Consider the following 21,198-nt stretch of genomic DNA (forward strand, 5'->3'; position numbering starts at 1 on the left):
CGAGCAGGAAATAGCCTCCTCCGGCCCAGACACACACCAGACAGCCCTCTGGGGCTTCGTTCTCAAAAACCACCCTCTGAGCCATCTTGTAAAGGACTCAGGGCAGGTGGGATGTCCAGAGACTTAAATGACAAGAGGGACATCCTTACTCCACCAGCAGCTTCTCTACTCCCCAATTCACAACCACTACCCTGCTCTAGATTGGCTGTGGCCTGGCCCAGGGTCTTGCACTGGTCTCTCTTCCCTGTCTGGGATGCAGTGGTCTGGGGTCTGGGTTCATGACCTGGCCCCCTCCCTACCCCCAGAATCCAGATTCTAGGAGTGTCTGACATCTTTCTGCTTTCACTGAAGCAGAAAGACGTACCTCCTAACTATTGGATGAATAACTTGAGGGCCCCTCGAGCATATCAGGTGGGCAGAATAGCCCCCTCTTCTTTCCCCGTAGGAGTGTGGGTCATTGGGCAGTGGGAGGTCCCTGCATAGGATTTGGCTCCTGGCTTGTCTTCCTTTCCAAGCAGGAGGACAAACCTCTCTGAGCCCCATTCAACTCCTCTGTAGCAGACTAAGGGAAGTATTGAGTCAACACCTCCCTCCTGCCTGCAAAAACCCCACGATCATCAGGCAAATTTCATGCCTACAAACTCCTCTGGCCCTAATCACTTGAGACTTAAGACTCTGTAGGGCAGACATACAAAATGGATATTACTATTCCCATTTGGTAGCTAAGGAAACTGACCAGAGAAGGCTAGTGACATGGTAGAAGTCACACAGCAAGCAGATAACAAAGTACAAAGAACCAGCCAAAACCCATCTCTCAGTTGAGGGCCCTTCCTAACAATGCCATGCTCCTGGGACCCGGCTAAGAAATGCCAACAAAAGTGGAGCAGGCGGACACAGGTAGCAGGTGATTAGAGCTATAACAGGGTTGAGCAATCACACCCATGATCTAATCTCAATATTATTCAGGATGGGTGCTCCTCGCCCCCTACTCTCCTGGAGATGTCTTAGGTTTACCCCGACCTTGCAGGGTGAAAAGAAGGGACCATGGGAAGTCACCAACCACTTGAAGTTTCCAAAAACAGCCCTTGAGCAGGCCACAAAAGAGGTCACAGAACTGCTGACTTGCCATCTCCCCATCTGGGCGGATGACGTGAGGGAGATTTGGTTCATTGTCAGCCCAGCTGCCCCACCCGGTGCCAGCGTGCTTCCTGCCTTCCAGAACCCAGGTCTGCACTTTGGCCTGCTCCACAGCACAAGCTGGGATGGCCAATCCACCTCCGAACTCACAAACATCAAGGTGGCGGCCCTCTGCCAGCAGCCCAGGGCAGACGGGAAAAGGCCCAGGCTTTGGGGCAGACACGCCTGGGTTCAAATCCTAGCTCCCACAGCCACCAGCAGGTCACCTGAGAGATGTCTTCTCGCCTCCCTGAGCTTCACTTCCTGTCCCAGAGCCATGCAGTGGAAAGTGGGGGTACCAAGACTTCATCGGGTTGGGATGCAGATTACATGAAACGATGCAAGGCTAGGGGTGGGGCAGAAAAGTGAATGTGGGAAGGACGAGGGCTGGGGAGGCCAGGTCAGTCCTGAGGGTTTGTGCCTGCTGCCCAGGGGTCCTCCAGAGTGGTCGACAGCTGTGCCCTCTCCTGGCTACCACCACCCAGAAGGTCAGGGCTTGTGACAGTACTTATCGCCACATGGCATCCTCGTGGGTATCTGTTATCTAACCTTTATCTCCTGCAAATAGACTGTGAGGGTAGAAGGCAGAGACTTATTCTTATTCCCAAAAAGACATCCTTATTCCCAAAACAGAGCCTGGCACTAGCGGGTACTCAGTATTTGCCAAATAAATGACTGCGTCTCCAAGATGTACACCTTCCACCATCTCTTCTTCCAGCGCACAAAGGTGGGTGTGGTGTTGTACCAAACAGGGGTTCTGGCTCCACTGGGCAAGGTGGGCTGTCCTGGCAGGTACGGGCAGCCGAGTGATGGCTCTGTATTTCTCTGCCTCAGTGCCTTTACCCTACCTCACCCCACCTACCTGTCCACCAGGCCAAAGCCACCAGAGATCCCAGCCCTGGTGAGTCAGCCGCACTTCAGACTTTGGCCATCAGAAAGGGGATAGGGGTCCAGAGGGGGGCGGTCACACTCAGGGGCCACAGGTCTTCCCAAGCATGCCCTGCTTCCCTGGCAGTGGAAAGGATGCTCTGCTCCATGAAACTGTAAGCCCGGGTGACTGCCAGCCCTGTTCCTGGGCCCCCTGCAGGGGTCTGAGGACAAGGTTCCCCCCATCAACATCCTCAGACTCTTGTGGCCATGGGAGAAAACCTTCCTGACCCCTCAACCTTTCCCATTGACACCCACACCCTTGAGAGACGGGTGGTGGTTGACACCCCACCTCTTGTCCCAAACCACCAGCAAGCTCTCCCCCACCCACGGCCTCAAGAGAGGGCCTCTGCACCTGCCCCTTCCTCCTTGCCTCTCTTCCTTCACCTGCGGCTGGCAGCTCTGGGTAATAAGTAAACCGCCCAGCCTTGAAGGCTGGAGTTCTGATCATTAGAAATTATTAAACCTACCCATTTATTATAACTTGTTTAGGATGACCCGATGGTTAAACTGTAAACCTCTTCTTCACTAATTAAAAAATCAAAAGCCCAGGGGGTGCTGGGCAGCCGTATTAATCCTGCAGCAGGGATGGGCAGCTGAACCTCTCTACTCTTATGAAGTAACCTCCCTGCCTGTTTATCACAAAGCACCCCTTTCCACCCCAACCTGGCCCGCTGCCTCCATGCACGGCCCTACCCCTGTCCCCCCACAAAGACCCCTGCAGATCCTCCTGAGGGCCAAGCACCTGTCACCAAACCCTTCCTTACTGTCTGACTCGCACCTAAGTCCCTCCAGCTGCAGTCCAAGCCCATTTCCTTCAGTTCAGTCTGAGGCTGGAGACGGACAACAGCTGGCCTCCATCCTCTCTGGAATAAATTGTAGAAGAAACTACTGGCAAACCGGTGCAGGCGTTTTGGGATGGGTGGTACTCTTTGTGGGCCAAGGGAGCCTTCCACCTCAATGGCCACCAAATTCCAGATCAAATCCCACTGAATCACAACTGGAGACAGGAGCCAAGACCATGATGCCCCACAACTGAAATCAGGGGGCCAGGTGCAAGGGGCGTTTTGCCCTAATGTGCAGACTCCCCACATCCCGGGCTGCCAGACGCAGACCTCACACCACGGCAGCTGCACTGGGGGCTCTGACTACCACGACCCCCATGTGGACGAAGGTCACAAGAATCAGACACATAGAGGACCCCCAGATAATGTGGGAAAGGAGTGGGAGCCTGATATATGCAGCCAGTGAGCTGCGGGGACCGTCCCCTGCCCGTCCCCCATCCCTGGCCGATCAGGCGTGGACGTGACCAGGGTGAAGAAACAGAGCTGTTTTGTGCTGAAGGGATGGAAAAGTACAGAGGCCTCCTAACACAGGAGGCTGGGCTGAGGTGAGGGACGGCTTGGGGGTTGGAGAAACCGCCTGTCCCTCATCTGGGGCCCAGGACCAGGGACAGGCGAGGGGTGACAGGAAATGGAAACTCTCGATGGCACAGTAAGAGAATCTTGACTCCAAGACAGCCTCATTGCAGAAGACAAGAGGCAGAAACCCAGGACCCTGCCTTACACGCACGTGCGTACACACACTCTTTCTCCTTCACAAAGGCTAAGATCTCCAAGCCTGCTTAACCCTCGATGCCCACCAGGCCCTCTATCCTCCCAGCAGAGTACAGGAACATTTGACACACAGGCCTGTACAATGTCAGCTCTCCCCCAGCCGCACTGTCAGGACCTTAGTTTCTTCATTTGTAAAAGGAGAAGAACACTGCATGCCTTCCCACCCCCCACCCCCAACACACACACTTCTTAGAACTATAGGACCAAAGGCTTGATGGATGTGAATGTGAAGAGCATGGAGCAAGCACTCAGGCAAAGCTAGAGATGCTCCTAACTTCTGAATTCCTGGCTTCCTAACCCCAGCATGGTTGGGGTGGGCTATCTTTCAGCCTCCCAGTGCATTGTGTGGAGCTGGGGGAGGCTGAAAGATAGGAAAGTAGATGCCACCAGATTTCAAAGTCACCCAAGAGCTGGGCAGGGAGCAAGACCCACTCCTTGTGTGACTGCATCCTGTCTCTGGGGAACTCAGTTTCCCGCCAAACACTGTGGGTGGCAGGTGGGGTGGCCAGTTCTCAGGCTCCTCAGTGAGGACCATTTATCCTCAAAGCTGATGAGGGCTAGACAAGTGACCTAGCAGTGGGCATCCAGGGCACAGCCTGTTTTCTCCCCATGCACCACCTCCCAGGAAGAAAGCAATAAGAGTTCCCGTTGCCCTCTCTCCAACCTTGGGGCCCTGAACCATTCCCCTCTTGGGAGCGGAAAAAGTGCCTGCCTACTACATATGCCACCTCTAGCCAGGCACCAAGCCCCAACCCATGTACAGAACAACACCCCCTCCCCCTGCCCCCCCACCAACGTAATTTAACACAAAGAAAGATGGGACGAGAGGCACGGACAATCTTTCCTCAAACTGTACAGCTCAAAGTGGGATCAGTTGACTCATTAAGTTTTTCCTGAGTACCAGCTATGTGTCGTGACTCCGTGGGCTAAACAAGGGGGTGTAAGGCAGAGGCCCACCCAGGAGGACCTCGTAGTCTAACAATGTACAGGCAGGCAGGCAGGAGCTACCTGACAGTGGAAGACAGCATGAGAAAGCAGCAGGCAAACCGATGGTGAGGCCAGGACAGTCCCTAGGACCCACGCCATGTCCCTTTCAAGTCCAAGCAAAGGGGCCAAAGTAGGACAAGAAGCCCAAACACTGATGGGGAAACTGAGGCTCAAAAGCCATGAACGAACTAGACCAGAGCCACCTCCTAGTCAAACGCTGCCCACCCCGCCTCCCTGCCCTCATCCTCAGGTCTTCCACCTTCCCTGGCCCAGAACCCCTACCCTGGGCCCTGCATGTAACCCAGGAGGACCCTGCCATTTCATCAGCCACCCCTTTCTTCCATTGTCTAGATTTGCAGTGGGAAGATATGTTCACAGTGTTCATCCCACAGGGCAGATATGCCCATGTGGCCAGCAGATTCACCTGAACTGTGACCCTGAACCTTAGGAAATGCTTTCCTCCCAAGGACTGGGGAATAGTGCACAGACCACTGCAGACTGGTGGGCTGAGGGGCTGGGGTTAGAGATCCACGAAAAAGGATTCACTTTCTACAGCCTGGTACCACTACCAATGGAGCCAAGGATGACCAGTGACACTGCGTTGGGGGCCCCAGGAATGACCCTCCTGCCAAATATGTACCCCTAAATACATACTCATCCGAGTTTGGTGGGGCAGACAGGGCAAGGCAGTCAACAGGCCTGTGAAAACTCCATTTTCTTTAAGTGGGACTAGTCGGTGTGCTCACCTAGGGAGAGCTTGCAAGTTTCCCGGTGAGTGAGACAGGGAAATGCCCTCCGTACTCCAAGGTTCCAGGCCAGGCCAGGTGCAGGCATGGAATTTGCCTACGTACCCAGAGAAGCTGGGGGACCATTGGAAACCCCAACAGATTCCCCCCACCACTCCAGTGCTTTCCATCAGAACCCTGTGTCGATGGAAGGAATGCTCTGTATCTGAGCAGTCCCATGTGGCTACTGAGCCCTTAAAATGTGGCCAGTATGACTTAAGATCTAAACTTCAATTTTATGAATTTTAATTTAAAATTAAATAGCTATAATAATCAGTCATATAATGTGGTAATAACGTTAACTAGTGACATGCGGGTGGTCACTACCCAAGTCCTTCCCTAGGCAGGGTCTGCCTCCCCTGGGCAGCCTTTGCCCAAGCCGAGGTCCACGGTGGGCTCCTGCGTGGTCCTGGACAGCCCCAAACCTTGCCTGTGCTTGGGTTTTTTTGTTAATCCAAAAGGCAAGGCAAGACTTTCTTGGGTTCCACCGGGCTTGGCAGACCTGGGTACACATAGGGGCGGAGATACTTGTCCACAGAGCTCTGAGGATCCCCTCCATGCAGGGGACATTGCCCCCAACACCGGGGTCAGCCTCTGGAGCCCCCTGGTCCTGCCAGGCCTCTGCCAAAGAACCACACTCTCTTCATGGTGACTGTCAAATCTTGTGCCCCATCTCACACTTCCAGGTCTGCAGATCAAAGGCCCAGCAGGTATCCCCAGTCTTTGAGTCCCTTCCCCTGAAAGTGTTTGACAGCATTGCTGCCCAGGAAGTCACTACTCCGGCAGCTCAATTTAAAAATAACAATAGACTGTTCAGTGGCTATAGAAGTGATACCAATTCTCAGCATGCGTTCTGTTAAAACCATGTTTATCTCTTTTGTGTACCTTGTACATTAAAAATAGCCAATATAGCCCTGACTGGTGTAGTCCAGTTGGCTGGGTGTCATCCCACAAAGTGAAGGGTCATCAGTTTGATTCCTGGTCAGGGCACATTCCTGGGTTGTGGGTTCAGTCCCCACTTGCGGTGCATACAAGAGGCAACCAATCTATGTTTCTCTCTCTAAAAATAAATAAATAAAGTCTTCAAAAAATTGCCATTGTGGACGGAGCTAATGATATATGCATTATCTTACCATTTAACAAAACCCAATTTCATTGTTTTAAAAGCAATACAACAGCATTATAGAAAATTGGGGAGGCAGATAAAGACAAAAGCATCAATAACCCTGCCTGCAACTCAGCAGTCCCTGGCTCCCCCCGCCTCACCATCAGGTATCTCTGACCCAGTACTAATGAGAACTGCACACAAATCTGAGTGGCCCTCTTGCCATCACACCAGGCTCGTTTTTGTGTGACTTCAAGACTGGCTCATGACTTGGACCAGCGATTTTCAAATGGCGTGCTGCGGCATGCACATTGGTGTGCCACGAGAATTTTTAAAACAAGCACTACTTGAGTACTTAGTCAGGGGGCACTGACCTCCTTAGACTGTCAAATAAAACCTGACAACAGACAACACAACAATAGCCATTCAGTATGAATCAAACATACTTATTTTTTTGTCAGATCGGCAAAAAATATATTTTTGGTGTGCCGCCAAACTTTAGTGATTAGTTAATGTGTGCCACGAGATGAAAAAGGTTGAAAATCGCTGGCTTAGACAGACCTGCTTTGAGAGACACCAAATCGAGGGACCTGGAAACCACCCCACCCCCATCCAGGCAGCTTACGCGCCACGCAGCTCTGTTGTAGGCTGTCTGAGGGTCTCTCACTCCACAGGCCAGAGCCCAGCAAGTCAATGAATAAACAAGGATTAAACTGTGTGCAGAGGAGTGGGGAGAGGTGTGGAGGAGTGTGTACACAGACGGGAAACTGGCTTCAGGAAGAGGAAAGTTTAAGATGTACAGTGACCCCAACAAAGCAGGTGGAAGGAGATGGGAAATTCTGAAAAGAGGATAAACTAAAAAAAAAAAAATCCCCGAATCGGAGAACTCCCAATTCCCAGCATGATTGGTGAGCACCAGAACCTTTTCGAGCAGGACCCAAAAGTGCCCCTGGTGTCTCTGAAGTTGCCCTACCCAAGCACCCTCCTCCCCTGTGCTCGCCTCCCCAGGATTCTGTCCTGGGTCTAGACAGATGTGAACCAGGGAGATGCTGACGCACTTTGTCAGGCACCCTATCGACCTGTCCCAAGAGAACGGAGTGTCCCAGGGAAGAGGGCACTGCACACGCAAGAGGCAGGAGGAGGGGCGGACAGTCCTAGAGTGCTTGCTGGGTGAGGGCAGAATCTGGCCTGACAGGTCCCCCCATTGGGAGAATTAGTGCCAGCAGTTTTCCAGATTGCGGGGGCGGGCCCATTTGAAAGGCAAAGGAGGGCTATAATGGTCCTGCCTCTGAGTTCTGGGGGCTGTAGGAGGCCAAAGGAGAGGGATGTAGGCTTCACAGTTCAGGATGTTCATTAATAATTACACTCTTCAGTGGTGCTAGGTTTGGAATCCAATGGGGCACAGGCTGAGGGCCTGGTGGGATGGGGAGGGGAGGGAGTGCACACAAGGCAAAAGCCAGTGTAGTTGGGGTGGGGGACACCTATTGCCCAGACAAGGATAGAGCTCAAAGACAGGCAAGCCCCAGGCCAGGGAACATTTCCTGACTCCAACTTTTTACCTTGGAGCACCTGAGACCCCTACAGCACGTTACACCCTACTTACCAATCCTCAACATACAGTGCATGACCCCACCTCAGTGTCGGAGACAGGGATACCTAATCCTTCTCATAGGACCCAAGACCCTTAAACAACCCTAGGCACACAGCTGGCACTCAATCAATGTCTGCCTGGCCTTACTGCAGAAGTCCTTGTTTCAGAGAGGGGCAGTAACTTGAACTGGTCACACAGCAAATCGGCCAAGCCAGGCCCCAGCTGCCTTCTGCTCCCCTACTGGGCCACGCATGAATAGATCTCTGGCCTCTGCTAGTGTCTGGGGGATGGGAGAGGTGGGTGTTGAAAAGCTGAAAATCAGGACACCCTCCCTTTTCCTGCTCCCCGGGGGTTGCTGACAAGACACTAGTGCACAGCTTGCTCCACTTAGCCCACTCAGCACTTATCCCTGGGTGAGAGGCGGCCCTTCCACCCGCTGCTCCGAAGGGGGCCTGGACGCTGAGAAGGGAAGGGCACCCTTCCAAAGCTAACACTGTCAGGATGCATTCCACGACCTGGGAGGGAGTTTTATTTGAACAGGAGCGATGGGGAAGGTATGAGCTGCTGTTCTTTCTCCTACAGTGGGTCTGTGAACAGGTGCCATCCTGTGTCCGGGGCATGGGAAGAACAAGAAACTCGCACTAGACACGGGGCACTCAAGCCAAAATAAACATTCAGTCCATAAAGGACCTGCCCTGGGGTCCTCAGCATGCAGCAAAATCACCAGGCTCTTCCTAGCTATGCAGGCAGTATCTGGGCGGCACTTACACCCCAGGGTGAAGACAAGGCTCAAGCTATTCCCTCCCGAGGTGCAGGCCAGAGTCCTGCTGGGGGTTAGCCCTGGGGAAGTCAAATTGGGGGATGTGTCATGAGTATGGGTTTAGCTGCCAGGGAAGTAACAGATAATGTGGAACGCAGACAGGAACCTCACAGCTAAGAAGCAACTGTGCCTCCCCCTCCAGTTCCTTGATTTTCCTTGAGGATTTGATCTCTGGGTCCCCTGATCCATAAATCCTGCAGCAAAGGGCCAGGAGCCTGCTAGGTCTGTAAGGATGCTGGGGGAAAGGGGCTTTGCTAGGGACAGAGTTGACAGCCCCAGCTCTGAGCTGTGGTACCCACTTATATAACTCAGGTTTTTGGACTTTAAAATGTTCACACTGAAAATGGTAAACAACCCTATATATGGTCAATGTGGTCAGAAACAGCAGCGTGCAAAGCTGAATGAAGACAGCAGAGTGCTGCTGGGGTGCTGGGCGCTAAAAGGAGGCCCGAGCAGAAAACAGTCCCAAGGAGTGTCTGGTAGCTCAGCAAGATTGGTAGGACTGGCGGGAATTTAGGACACGGGGAGTCTAAAATGAGGCAACTCTGCAGAGCTCTGGACTCAGAAAGCCTGGCTTCAGGCCAGCAACTAGCGGCGTGACCTTGACTAAGTTATTCAATCTGTCTTATTTGCCTTACCTACAAAATGGGGTTCCCCACAGCACCTGTCTTACCATTGTTGGGGGGCAATGGCCCTCACCTGGCCCACGCAGCCTTTCCTTCAATTCACTAAGTGCCGGCTAATGTTCCTACTGCTGTGTGACTGTTGTCATGCCTCCCTTGGTCACCCTCCCAGTCATTTATGGTATCAGTGGACATAGGCCTCTCTGCCCTCATGAGATGGCCTCCTATCTGTATCTAGGCACTGGGATGAAGGGTAGGGCCAGAAATAGACGAGACCACGTGAGTAGCAGAGTCCAGATCACCTGGGCCACTGCAGGAATGTTGACCCTTAGTCTCAGGGAGAAGCCACGGAGGGTTTTTGAGTTGGAGGTTTGGATCTGACTCTGAGAGTGGCCGACTGCTGCGGCAGTGACCAGGGAACCTATTAGGTGTGGCAATCGCCTTTTAAACTGCCTCTTGCAGCCGCTCTTTCCACGAAGCCTTCTCTAATTGACCCACTGAGCTTTAATGACCCCCGTATTGTACTTAACCCTGTCCCTGGCGAGCATGGCAACCTTGGAAAAGTTACATAACCTCACAAGGTCTGGGCCTTATCTCCAGGGCTGTAAAGGGAGACCCGTTAGATACTCACTAAGCTCCCTCCAGCCTCGACATTTTGATTCGCTGCCAAGGAGAGTCCTCAGGGCCTGACCCTCTTCCCCCACCAGCCATGCCAGCCTCTAAGGCTCCAAACCAGCCAACAACAGCTTCTTGGGCGCAGACACTTGGGGAGCAGTGTCCTGTGACCAGAAACTCCTTAGGGAGGCACCATATCATTTCTCCCCCAGGCTCTGGATGGACCCCCAAAACATCCTTCTTTCTCAGTCTATGGTTCACCACAATTTCAAGTTTTGCCTCTTGTCCCATAAAAACTCGCTGGTGGGTGGGGAAGCTGGCACTCAAGATGACGGGAAGGAGTGTGCGGGGCACGTTAAGAAATCAGGCAGACCAGTTTAGTGTAGGTTGAGTATGTGCTCTACACCCCCAAACCATCAAGGTTTTGATTTAAGGGTCATTTAAAAGGGGAGTAGAGGCAGGGTGACAAATGGCTCCATGAAGAAAGGCTCTGGACCTAGGCATGTGGAGCAAGTTTAACTTGAGCTTGGTTCTAGACACAGTCTGCCTGGGATCCTCATTTCCATCTGGCAAATGGGATGGCATTTCACTGCCAGACCTCACGGAGGCAGGCCTACAGAGGTCACAGGAAAGGACCTCAGATGCCAGGTCTGCAGAGCCCTACCCTGGGGCAAACATCCTTGGTCATCTGTGAAGGGGGTGCCCTGTGGGGTGGACCATGGGGCAGAAAAGACCCAGCGCAGACTCCAGTCATACCAAAGGAGGTATAAGCTAGGGACATGCCCTTCTCTCATGCAAACGGCCCAGCCTCCCTCCTGGTCCTCCTCTTCAGAAGGCTCTATAGATCAGGCAAGTTTCCACAAAGAAGGGGCAGGGCAGAGGGGCACTGTCCACCCCCCCACCCCCCACCCCCCTACCCCAGCACATCACTTGCCTTCTTGGTTTCTGCTGTCTGTGGCCTTAAGACATTCTCCAAAAGTCAGGGATCAGACTTTCTCTTTGCAGCAGGTCTCAAACAAGTCTGGGCACATAGTATGCATGCATGCTGTATGCGTGATGTATGTGACATAAACACTTGCTGAATGGAGGACTGGATATCTGCTTCGTCTCAAGTCTCAAGTTCCTTGAAAGCAGAAAGCACGGCTCCCATCTTGCACCTAACCCTGCAGGGGCAGACCTGCTAAACATGCTCATGCTGACCCGCTTGTTAATCTCAGGAGAAACAGTTGAGGAAAAGATCATGAAACAAGGGATAGCAAGAGCAGAGATGGGGCTTCCAGGAGAGAAACAGACCTAGCAATGGGGAGAGCAGTTTGTTTGGTAAAATCTCTCAAACAGAAGATAAGATTAAGCTTGTCTTAAAGGTTAACTGGGAAAGGAGTGGGCTCTACATGCATTTTTGGTTGTTATCACTCCCAAGGGTATTCCAATGAAGCAATGTGCTCAAGGGGTGACATGAAGGCTGTCCTTAACCACTAGGAAACATGGCCCTACCTCATGTGGCTTGAAAGGGGAGGTGGGAGTAAATTTTGATGATGGCACATACCCTCTCTTCTCCAGGATTCAGGGCCAGAGTCGGGACCTGGCTCAATTTACCCAGGTAACCACCTTATCTTGTAAGAGGCTCTTCCCCTCCTGACTGGACTTCCAACCCAGAGGTCCACATGGCTCTCTGCATCTCCCCCAAGGCCAGGCACAATGCTGGGCACCAGGCCCAAAAGACATGTTCTGAGCAAGCCTCATGGGCTGGGCCTGGTAACACAGGGCCAAGGGGGTGAGCTGTGTCCCCAACCATGTAACAGGCACTCTGAGCCTTCTGGAATGAATGGATGAATTTGCCCAAAGAAAGCACAGTACAGAGAGGTGAGATCTGGCCCGGGTCACACAGCACAAACTAGTGCTGTAGAGAGAATCAGAACTATCTTCTACACAGTGGTTCCGACACAAGCACCCAGCCACTCAGGCAAAGGGAGGGGCTCGACTGGGCTTCTCTCCTAGCCTTTGGGGCAAGCATGTCCCCCATCAAGGGGACCGGATAAGCAGCTACAGCAAGATTACAGTGGGCCACGGGAGGCGACAACAGCCAGAAGTACACAATCCTCCCTGGATATTTAGGCAGGAAACCCAAATATTTACACAGAGGAGAGGAAAAATAGAATATACATTTCAGGCCAATCAAAGAGTCCTGGCTACCAAGGGCCCTCTGAGAGGGGAGGTGGGTGGTGTCTGCCTCCAATGGGTACAGCTTTGACCCCAGATCTCATGTGACCACCTCCAGGGAGGTCTCCCATGAGGCCATCAGGACACAGGAATCCTCCAGAAGAGAAAGGGTTTAACCAAGGCCTGGGACAAGCCAGGACTGGTCAGAGAAAGCCTTTCCTCTCTCTTCTTTTCTCCAGAGCAGGGAGCAGGGCTCTGTTGGAAGAAAAGGAAGTAAACTTTCCGTAGTTTAAGGCAGTGACCATAAACTCTTTTGAGGTGAGGATTGTGGGTAAACTTGCAGAAAATGGAAAATGGAGGGATTTGGTGCATTTTATCATCTGTGCCACCACCACCTGCATGCAGGTTGGGAGCTTTGATGGGGCCTGAAGATTGTGAGGAACAGGGCCCTCCACAGAGAGAGAGGGTGCAGGAACAACAGCCAAAACATGATCAGTAGCCCTGTACTAGAGAGAGTGTCGCATGTACCAGGCACTCTGTCTAGATGTTTATGTGGATTCTGCAGGCATGTGGGAGCTCCCGTGCTATCATCCCATTTCACAGATGAGGAGGCGACTTGCTCAAGTCACACAGTTGAGTAAGCCTCCTGAAAGTCATCCCATAGCTCTGAAGACACCACGCAAGCCTCATTTGCACTTCCCATCCCTAGGCCTTTCCTCTTCGTTTTCTCCACCTTCATTGTGGCCTCATGCAAAGGAAAATGGTTCAGCATGGGCTCTGGGTTAAAATCCCTGTTCTTCCACTTCCCAGTGGTATGGCCTTAACTGACTTATGGAACATCTACGGTGCATTCTGTTGCTCCCCCCATGAGGAAGTGCCACCAAGAGTACCTACTGCAGAGGGCTGCAGAGATGATTCATGAGATGGTGCACAAAACAGTTCACACAGCCTATGGCTGGCCAAGCAAGTGCTCGGGAACTGTTAGCCGGCATCACCCCCCACCCCAACCCTGCCTCCGATCACTCCAAACCCCTGGGCTCTACCTCCACTTACAGCCAGGCTCCAAGTCTCTGAAGTCAGCAAGGCATGGTGAATCTCACCCTCTAGCTAGCCGTGTAGACCCCAGCAAATGCTCTGGCTTCCGGTTTCCTGTACAATGGGCTCAACAATAATAGTAGACCCACAGGGCTGGTTCATTGAGACACACGTAAAGCACCAGCCCAATGCCTGGCCCATAGCAGGGACTACACAGAATGCTCACAGGGGCTGCTCGTCCTTACCGCCTTCCTCTAAGTTCCAGAGCAGAAACAAACCCCTCAATGGCACACAGTTGGGACCTCCAGTACACTTACCAGTATCCTCTAGGTAACAGCTCCTTACCTTTCTTTCTCTAGATCTGGAGCTCGCTGAGGGCAGGGGTTATGTTTTGTTCAGGGTCAGATCTCCCACAGGCCAAGGGGTTCTACAGGCCTCAGGAAACAGAAACTGAATTCTCCAAGGCCCTCTGACCCACATCCGTCTCTCCAGCCTCAACCATCTGCAAACCATCACTCAGCACCAGGACCGTATTTCCCCTCATTTCACCACCATGGCCCTGTTTCTCTCCCCAGCTAGACTGAGCTCCTGGGGGCTGGAGCCCTGTCTGGTTTCTGAGGCTTCAGAAAACACAGAAATGACAGCTGAAAGTGAGGGGCTCCTCTGTGATTCCTTAACGTTGCCCAGGTCTCTAAAGTTCAGGGACCAGATTAACTGCTCACAAAGAGCTGAGAGGCCTCGGGTAGCTGTGTGGAGCTGGACCATACTGCCCCACTTTTGCATAAAGGTGCAACTAAGGCAGAGTCTGGGAGGGTCATCAAATGGGGGGGGTGTCTTTGGCAGAGAGGGGGACCCAGGCTTCCCATGGGGCTCAGGGAAGGAAGAGAGTAATACCCTAACTGAAAGCTGGGGTATAAGAGAAGGTGAGCCAGCTCTTGGGGTGGGGGAGTGCTCTGAGCTCTGTGGGCTTTGGTAGAAAAACCACACTCTTATCACATCAGAAGGAGAAAGGGAGGAAGTGTCCTTCTCACAGCATTCATGGGGTGAAGGGATCAGCCCACAGAAATACCGTTAGTTTACAGTAGAATATTCCACTTCTTTTAAGTTACAAACGGCTGCGAAGAGAAACTTTCTGAAATGTTGTTCACTCCCTGACTTGAAAATTGCAAAAATTTGGTAAGCACAAATTCCTTGGCTAAACCCAGAGAGCTTCCTTATCTGACCCTTATCTCTCTGTCCCGTGGAGGCGGGCCAAGGCCATCATTCTGGGCTGACCATGGAAATCTCTGAGATGCTCCTCTACCTTCTCCGCTTCCCAAAAGGAACATCGAAAGAAGGGAGATAAATCTATTTCAAGTGCTTTCCGACAGTCACCTACCTCACCTGGCCTCTCTGTATCACCCAGTCCTGGCCAGCAGCACCACTTAGATCTAACATCTCAATTTGTACAAAGACTGTCTTGGGAGTACCGTTCTCAGGAGTGTGGGTCCTCTGCTCCCCAAAGCCCTGTACTTTCCTGCTCCCCACCCCTCGATCCTCCCAACACATAGATTTCAGAGGCTGAGCCTGATCTGACAGCAAACAGCCAAGTTCAAGATGAAAGCCCACTGGACTGAGGTCAGAGCCAGCCAAGCACAGCGTTCAAAACTGGAAGATTCTGTTTCTTTTAAACGACAGACTATAAATATGGCAAAACCCCAGGAAAAATACTTAGAAGCAACAGTCATCACCTCCCTTTCACCCCTCCTATAGGAAGCCCCCCCACTAGAACATTTCAACACTTGCTAATTTCTATCCTCAATAAGTCTCTATTAGCGTGCCATCTGTAATTGTCCTAAGAGCTCTAGTAAAATCCTCAAAATGACTCAATAAAAATTCACTTTACCGTTAAAACTTTAACCAGAGCAGTTATCTAAGGCACATTTATCAATTGGGAAAAAAAAAATTGGGGGTCCGCCCAGACGTTGAGGGAAACATTACTTAAAAAAAAAAAAAGGCTTTGGGAAGGGACCATTTCCTTCCATTTCCTTTCCCAAATCCACTTCTCCACTTTCCATTTCTCCATTCCTAGAAGGTGAGAGTTCACATCTGAACTAATGATGTGGGGGTCTCCACAATCATTAGACAATCAAAAGATCTATTGTGTTCCCTTTACTTACAAAGGCATTTAAATGGACCAGTGCACTCTTACAATTTCAAACAAGGCTTGACACAAAAGAGGTTTTCATGTTAACCCTCCATTCTCCAGAAAATTCAATGAATGTGGCCCATTCTGAGCATTTTGGTCAGATATAATTTTACTGCATGGCTGTATTTTTCCAATTTTAGGAGGAGGATTAGTGTTAACAACAGGATGTGAGAACCTCATTATTGGAATGAGCCTCACTACTGAACTGGAGCATGTATAGAATAGGTAGGAGTCCATAAAAATAAAAAGGAGAGAAAACCTCCCAATAGGCTAACATAGTCTGCAGCTTAGGCAGCAAGGAGGTCAGCAACATCCAAGAAGCTCCTGGGCACTGATCATCTATGTGAGCAGTTTAGGAAAAGCCAGAGTTAGGGATGGGGCATCCGAGAGGAGGGCAGGGCCTGGGGTGACCCCTACCTACCACAGCCCCAGGAGACTTGGGAATCTCAAGAGCCACAGCACGAAGCAACACACCACCCTCTTTTCCCTGCTAAACCTAATTCTAAGACCCCACTCTGGCTTGAGGTCACCTCCTCCTGAGGGCCCTCCTTGACCTCTCAGGCTGGACCTGGGGGCACTCAGCAAGAATCCCTCTTGAATACCTCTGTGGGGCCCTCAGTAACTGTTGTGAAGGTGGGTTTATTCATTCTTATCTCTAGCAGCCAGCCTGATCTTGGTTGTGTTTTAATTCACCTTTGTACTCCCAGCACCTTGCTCAGTGTCTGACGCACAGTGGGTGCTTAATAAATGCCTGTTGACTAATTTCCATGTACTTTGGAATAACAACACACTTAGATTTGAAACCTGACTCTGCACTCTGTGATACTGGCAAGATATATCATTTTTTTCGAGCCTCATCCTCATCTATAACAGGGGTTGGCCACCATGATGAGATTAAAATAAGAATCTATGTGAAGTACTTAATGGAAGCCCTGGTGCTTGGTGAGCTCTCAAATCCTTCCTGTTTATTTTGATTACTGCACACTGGAGGTAATGGCTGAGAAAGGTTCATTTTTCCCCTTTACCCCAATCCTCTGCATTTTTGTGCTTCCAAAGGAGTGGGGTGCAGTGGATGGATGCTTACTTCAGTAAGGGAGGAGGTGGCAGCGCAGCCGGGCACAGCACAGAGGAGCCTGCGTGCAGAGGCCTGTTCTTGGGGGAACGGAAAATAGAATTTCCCAGCAGACCAGAGTCCAGCTGAACCAATTTACTAAACTCACTTACAGACCAACCAGTCAACAGCTTCACATGCCCGAGAGGAAGGGCAGGAGCGTGCAAGGAGGCAGGCAGCTGGTCCTCACCCCAGGCCATACTTTCCCGGTGTGTCACCAAAGCCACTCTAACAATTTCCCTGACCTTCAGTGTCCTTATCTAAATAGGTAAGGGGGCTGTAAGGAGTACCTGAACTAATACAGGTAAACCACTTGGCCAATTGTCTTGATCAATGTCTGTGCCATACGTGCCAAGTGACAACTTGGTCTCCTAAGTCATCTATACACATTTGGCTGAATGTTGCTACTTTATTTGACTTATTTTACAGATGTCAAATTTAAATGGCTTGATGGGTAAATGGCCAAGCCAGATGGCAAAATCAGACTGTACCCTCTCTCATAAAATGCAGATACTACCCACAATGCCCACCATTAAGGGGCTCAGTTCATGCTAACTCCCCTCACGGGAGCCTCTGCAATTTAGGAAGAGGCTGGTGGAAAGGGTCACCCAGTCTGTGGTGGAGCACAAGTCACAGCAAAGGATTCAAGATGATTCTGAAGGCAGGAAGGAGGGCAACCACGTGGTACAAGACTAGTGGGGCACACACAGCATGTGAAAGTCAACCTCCGCCTCAATTCAACCATTGCTTGAACTGGGAGGAAGCACCTGACAACTCAGGGCCTATTTCCAAAAATCGAAAGAAAGGTGTGTAAAGTCCCTTCCTCATAAATCTGAAAGCAAAGTTTCCAGTGTGAGAAAAACCCCAACCTAGACTGCACCACCCCCACTCCCTTCCAACAACCCTTCCCAAGAGCCTGCCCCCACCCCAGGAATTCCTAGCAAGGGACTTCTTTAGGATTACAAAGGTGATTCAGAACTTCAGGTGGAAAATACCTAAACAACCCAAATGGAAAGATTTTTGAGTTTTCATACTCCCTTATTTCCTGAGGCCCGAGGCAATGCCCAAAGTCACATCAGAAGGCCAAGCCCAGGCAGGCTTCTGGAGGCTAAAAGTAACACTAACAAAATGCTTCCACTGGTTTTCATTGGGTTTTTCCTATGAAGGGAGGAGACTCGACCATTTGGAGATGGTTTGAGAGTCTTTTGGCTGCAGACGAGGACAGGGCTATCCATAATCATCTCCAAATCACACTGGCCAGATGCCCAAATCCTTTTTCTAAAAGTTACCTGCCTGCTATGGGGGTGCGATTTAACAGGACCTCAAAATAAAAGACATTTTGTTTGCTCAAACACCTTAAGAAAGCTGTCTGACCCCCAAAGCTCCTACCACCAGCTGCAAAGGGCTGCCTGACCCTGACCCCCCTTCTCCCTTCTCCTCATGTTTTGAAGTTTATTTTCCCACATTCAGCCTTGAATTCTTTCCTTCCTTCCCCTGCAGTGGTTGGTGGAGGAGCAGCAAAGAGGGAAACTTCGAGGGCAGCTCGATTCTTTATCATACTCGCCTGACTTCTTCCCCTCTAAACAAAGCCCTGGAAGAAACTAAACAACAGCTCGTCCAGAAGAATTGTTTCCTCAGGGGAAATTATAAAGTGACCCCTCCCCAACACATGCACACAGGGCAGACACCCAGCCAAAGGAACCCGCGTCACCCCAGAACTCTGGCTATTAGAAGCCAGCCCACCTTCTGAAGTTCTTCCTCCTTACCAACCTCACCTCCCACCAGCCCCCACCCGGGGGGAACTCTCCCCACTGAAATCAAAGACCCAACCTGCTGGCCTAAGCCTGCCCCCTTCCAGCGGCCCCTGAGAGAACAAGTGTACTTGCCCGGCTGCCGGTAAGCACTAATATGCTCACCTGTGAATGTCTAATGATTTGGGGACAAAAAGGGAACCAAGCAGGTTTCCAATGCTTTCAACCTTCCAACAGTTCAGGGCAGGAAAGATGGATAAAGACAGGTTCATTTCTATTTTACGTATGGGGAAATTGAGGCCAGAAAAATGAGACAACCGGACAGCCATAATGTATTGGAGGACTGCTGTAGATTAAATGTTGTTCCTCATCAAACCTCCTCTATGGTGTCCTTTACCCGAAGCAAAATGTAACATCTTAGATCAACCTACTCCTACTCCACCTCACAACCTACTGCCCAAACGGGCTCTTACTCAGGTCCTGGTCATTCCACTGGATGGGTGCCATTAGTGCAGGCCAAAGCCTAATGGTTGAGGCTAAGAGCCTTCTAGAAACTAGGGTAGACGGCCTTGATTCCCAGCCCAAGGTAGGTTTATCCCACCGAGGTCAATGCCATCCACAGGGCATATGAACCAGAAGAAACTCCCAATGCTAACAAGGGTGAAAAACTCTCCCCACCACCTCCCATTCTGCACAACCTCTTCCCACCCACCCCAATGGACTCTCTGGGTTTTGTTCTTTTATTCAGCCTACTACTTTCCAAAGTGTAATTCCAAGCCTTTGGAGTTAGCCTTCCCCGATAGGCGAGATAAGCTCTCCCGGAAGCCTGAGCGCGTCTCCAGCATTCCAGTCACCAGCCCCCATCCCGGCGGCTCAGGCCCGGCAAAGTCCCTTACCCCACTCCTCAGCCCTACCGGGGAAGGGGGTCTTTACTTAGGCTGGATCTGAGGACCCTCCCGCAATTCTGCCGGGCTCACGTTACTGGAGAAATGCCGTGCGGGAGCGGCACTGGCCCGGGAGATGGTAGGTGGAGACATTAGGGGGGTGACACCTGGCTCGGCTCCCGAACTCCGGGAGCATCTCCAAGGAAAGATAAATGCCTTTATCCGCCCCACAGCCTCCTCCCAAGGAGGGAGGTACCCACATCGAGCCACTGCGGGGCCCGGTTCACCCGGAGGTCAACCCTAAACTCTTCTCTCTGGACAAACTGACTTCCAAAGAGCCTCCGCGAGTGGGTGACTCCTGTGTCCACGGGTCAACGAAAGATCCCAGCAGCCAGATCCGTGATGAGACATCCTCTCCTGTCACTCCCAGGACAACCCACAGGGACTGAGGGTCACCCAAAGCTTTGAGGGGACGCCCCTTCAGCACTCCGAAACCTCCAGCCAGCTTCAGGTGTTTGTAGGGGTAAAGCGGCGCCTCACCTGCAGGATCTTGTCCAGTCCCTCCTGGCCCAGACACGGGAACTCCTTGAGTAGATGCAATTTCTCTGTATAATAGTTTTTCTTAGCCTCTTTCCAGTGCGGCTCCTCCAGCACCTCGAAAATAGCTGCACCGATGGCCAGGTAGAAGATGATGGCTGAGGTGAGCAGAGGGCCCCGGTCCACCATGGCTCCCGAGAGGCCGCCTCCTCAAGAAAGCGTCCCCTAGCCCCAGCGGCTCCGGGTCCACCGGCCCTCCAGCCTCTGGAAACAGCTGTTTGAATTTGGAGCTCCGCATGCGCAGTGCCCCGTTCCCCGGACCAAGTTGCTTCTCCAAGTTGGCCCACTGAGGGCTGGGAATTGTGCGGGGTCCTGCTCTAGCGGACCGGGGATGAGCGCACACCTGGGGGTCAGAGGGGTCGCCCTGGATCGCAGTGGCGAAAGCAGCTGGGGGAACTCAGGGCCCGACTCTGAGAGACACGTGGGCCATCTTACGAGAGCCACTGCAGTAAGCGCCGCGCCCGCCTCCGCGCGCCTCTTTAATCAGCGCCTAGCGCTCACTGCCCGCCCGGGCCAACCCCCCCCGGGGGCGGGACCGACCGGGGCCCGCCCCTCACCAGCACCGCCCCCGTGCAGACCCCGCCCCACGCAGTCAGCTGAGGTGAGCCTCCGTGCTCCGCGCTCTCCCGAGTGCCAGGTTCTGAGAGTCTGAGCGGTCGTGGTCCCTGGGACTCGCATTTGTTACTAGTACTAGTGTGTTAAATAAAATGAATGTGTACTTAATGACTAGGATCAGGAAGTTATTACTATTCTTATTTTCATTGTATTAGTATTTTCATTACTATTATCAGTTTTCATTTACTGATGTTTCTGCCAAGAAAGCTTGATTCTCAGTCTCTCTCACACACCTTCCTATAATTATAAGCCTGGGGAAAGGGGATCAGAAAGGGACTGGAGAAACCGTAGAGAATCAGGGTATCAGGCATTAACCCAGCCAGAGTGGCGTGACTTCTCACTCTGGCCCAGCCAATCGCACCGGCTCTGGCGTGAGACGCCTCACACAGGGAAGGAGCTGTCTAGGCAGCACTCTGCTAGACCCCTCCCTTACACCCCCCTGCACAACACACACATTGTTAACTTTAGGAGAACACACCTCTTTGATACTCCCGGGCCAATTTAAAATTGCAACGCCCACCCCTGCCCCCATACACATACACACATGCACTCCTTATCCCCCTTGTTAGCGGTATTTTCTTCCTAGTACTAAATTTTTTCAAATATACTATA

General features: G+C 51.8%; 1 protein-coding gene across 1 annotated transcript in view; it reads right to left on the reverse strand.

Annotated features, from left to right (window-relative positions):
* Nucleotides 1-20,405, reverse strand: part of KCNK5 (potassium two pore domain channel subfamily K member 5) — a 36,545-nt gene extending 16,140 nt beyond the window's left edge. The window contains exon 1 of the mRNA XM_054569320.1: nt 19,915-20,405. Coding sequence (XP_054425295.1) covers nt 19,915-20,100 — 186 coding nt within the window. The 5' untranslated portion in view covers nt 20,101-20,405. The remainder of the gene's footprint in view (nt 1-19,914) is intronic.
* Between the last annotated feature and the right edge of the window lie 793 nt (nt 20,406-21,198).

Source organism: Pteronotus mesoamericanus, unplaced genomic scaffold, assembly GCF_021234165.1.
Source record: "Pteronotus mesoamericanus isolate MK-2021 breed Mesoamerican mustached bat unplaced genomic scaffold, CSHL_Meso_final contig_20, whole genome shotgun sequence".
NCBI classification, from domain to species: domain Eukaryota; kingdom Metazoa; phylum Chordata; class Mammalia; order Chiroptera; family Mormoopidae; genus Pteronotus; species Pteronotus mesoamericanus.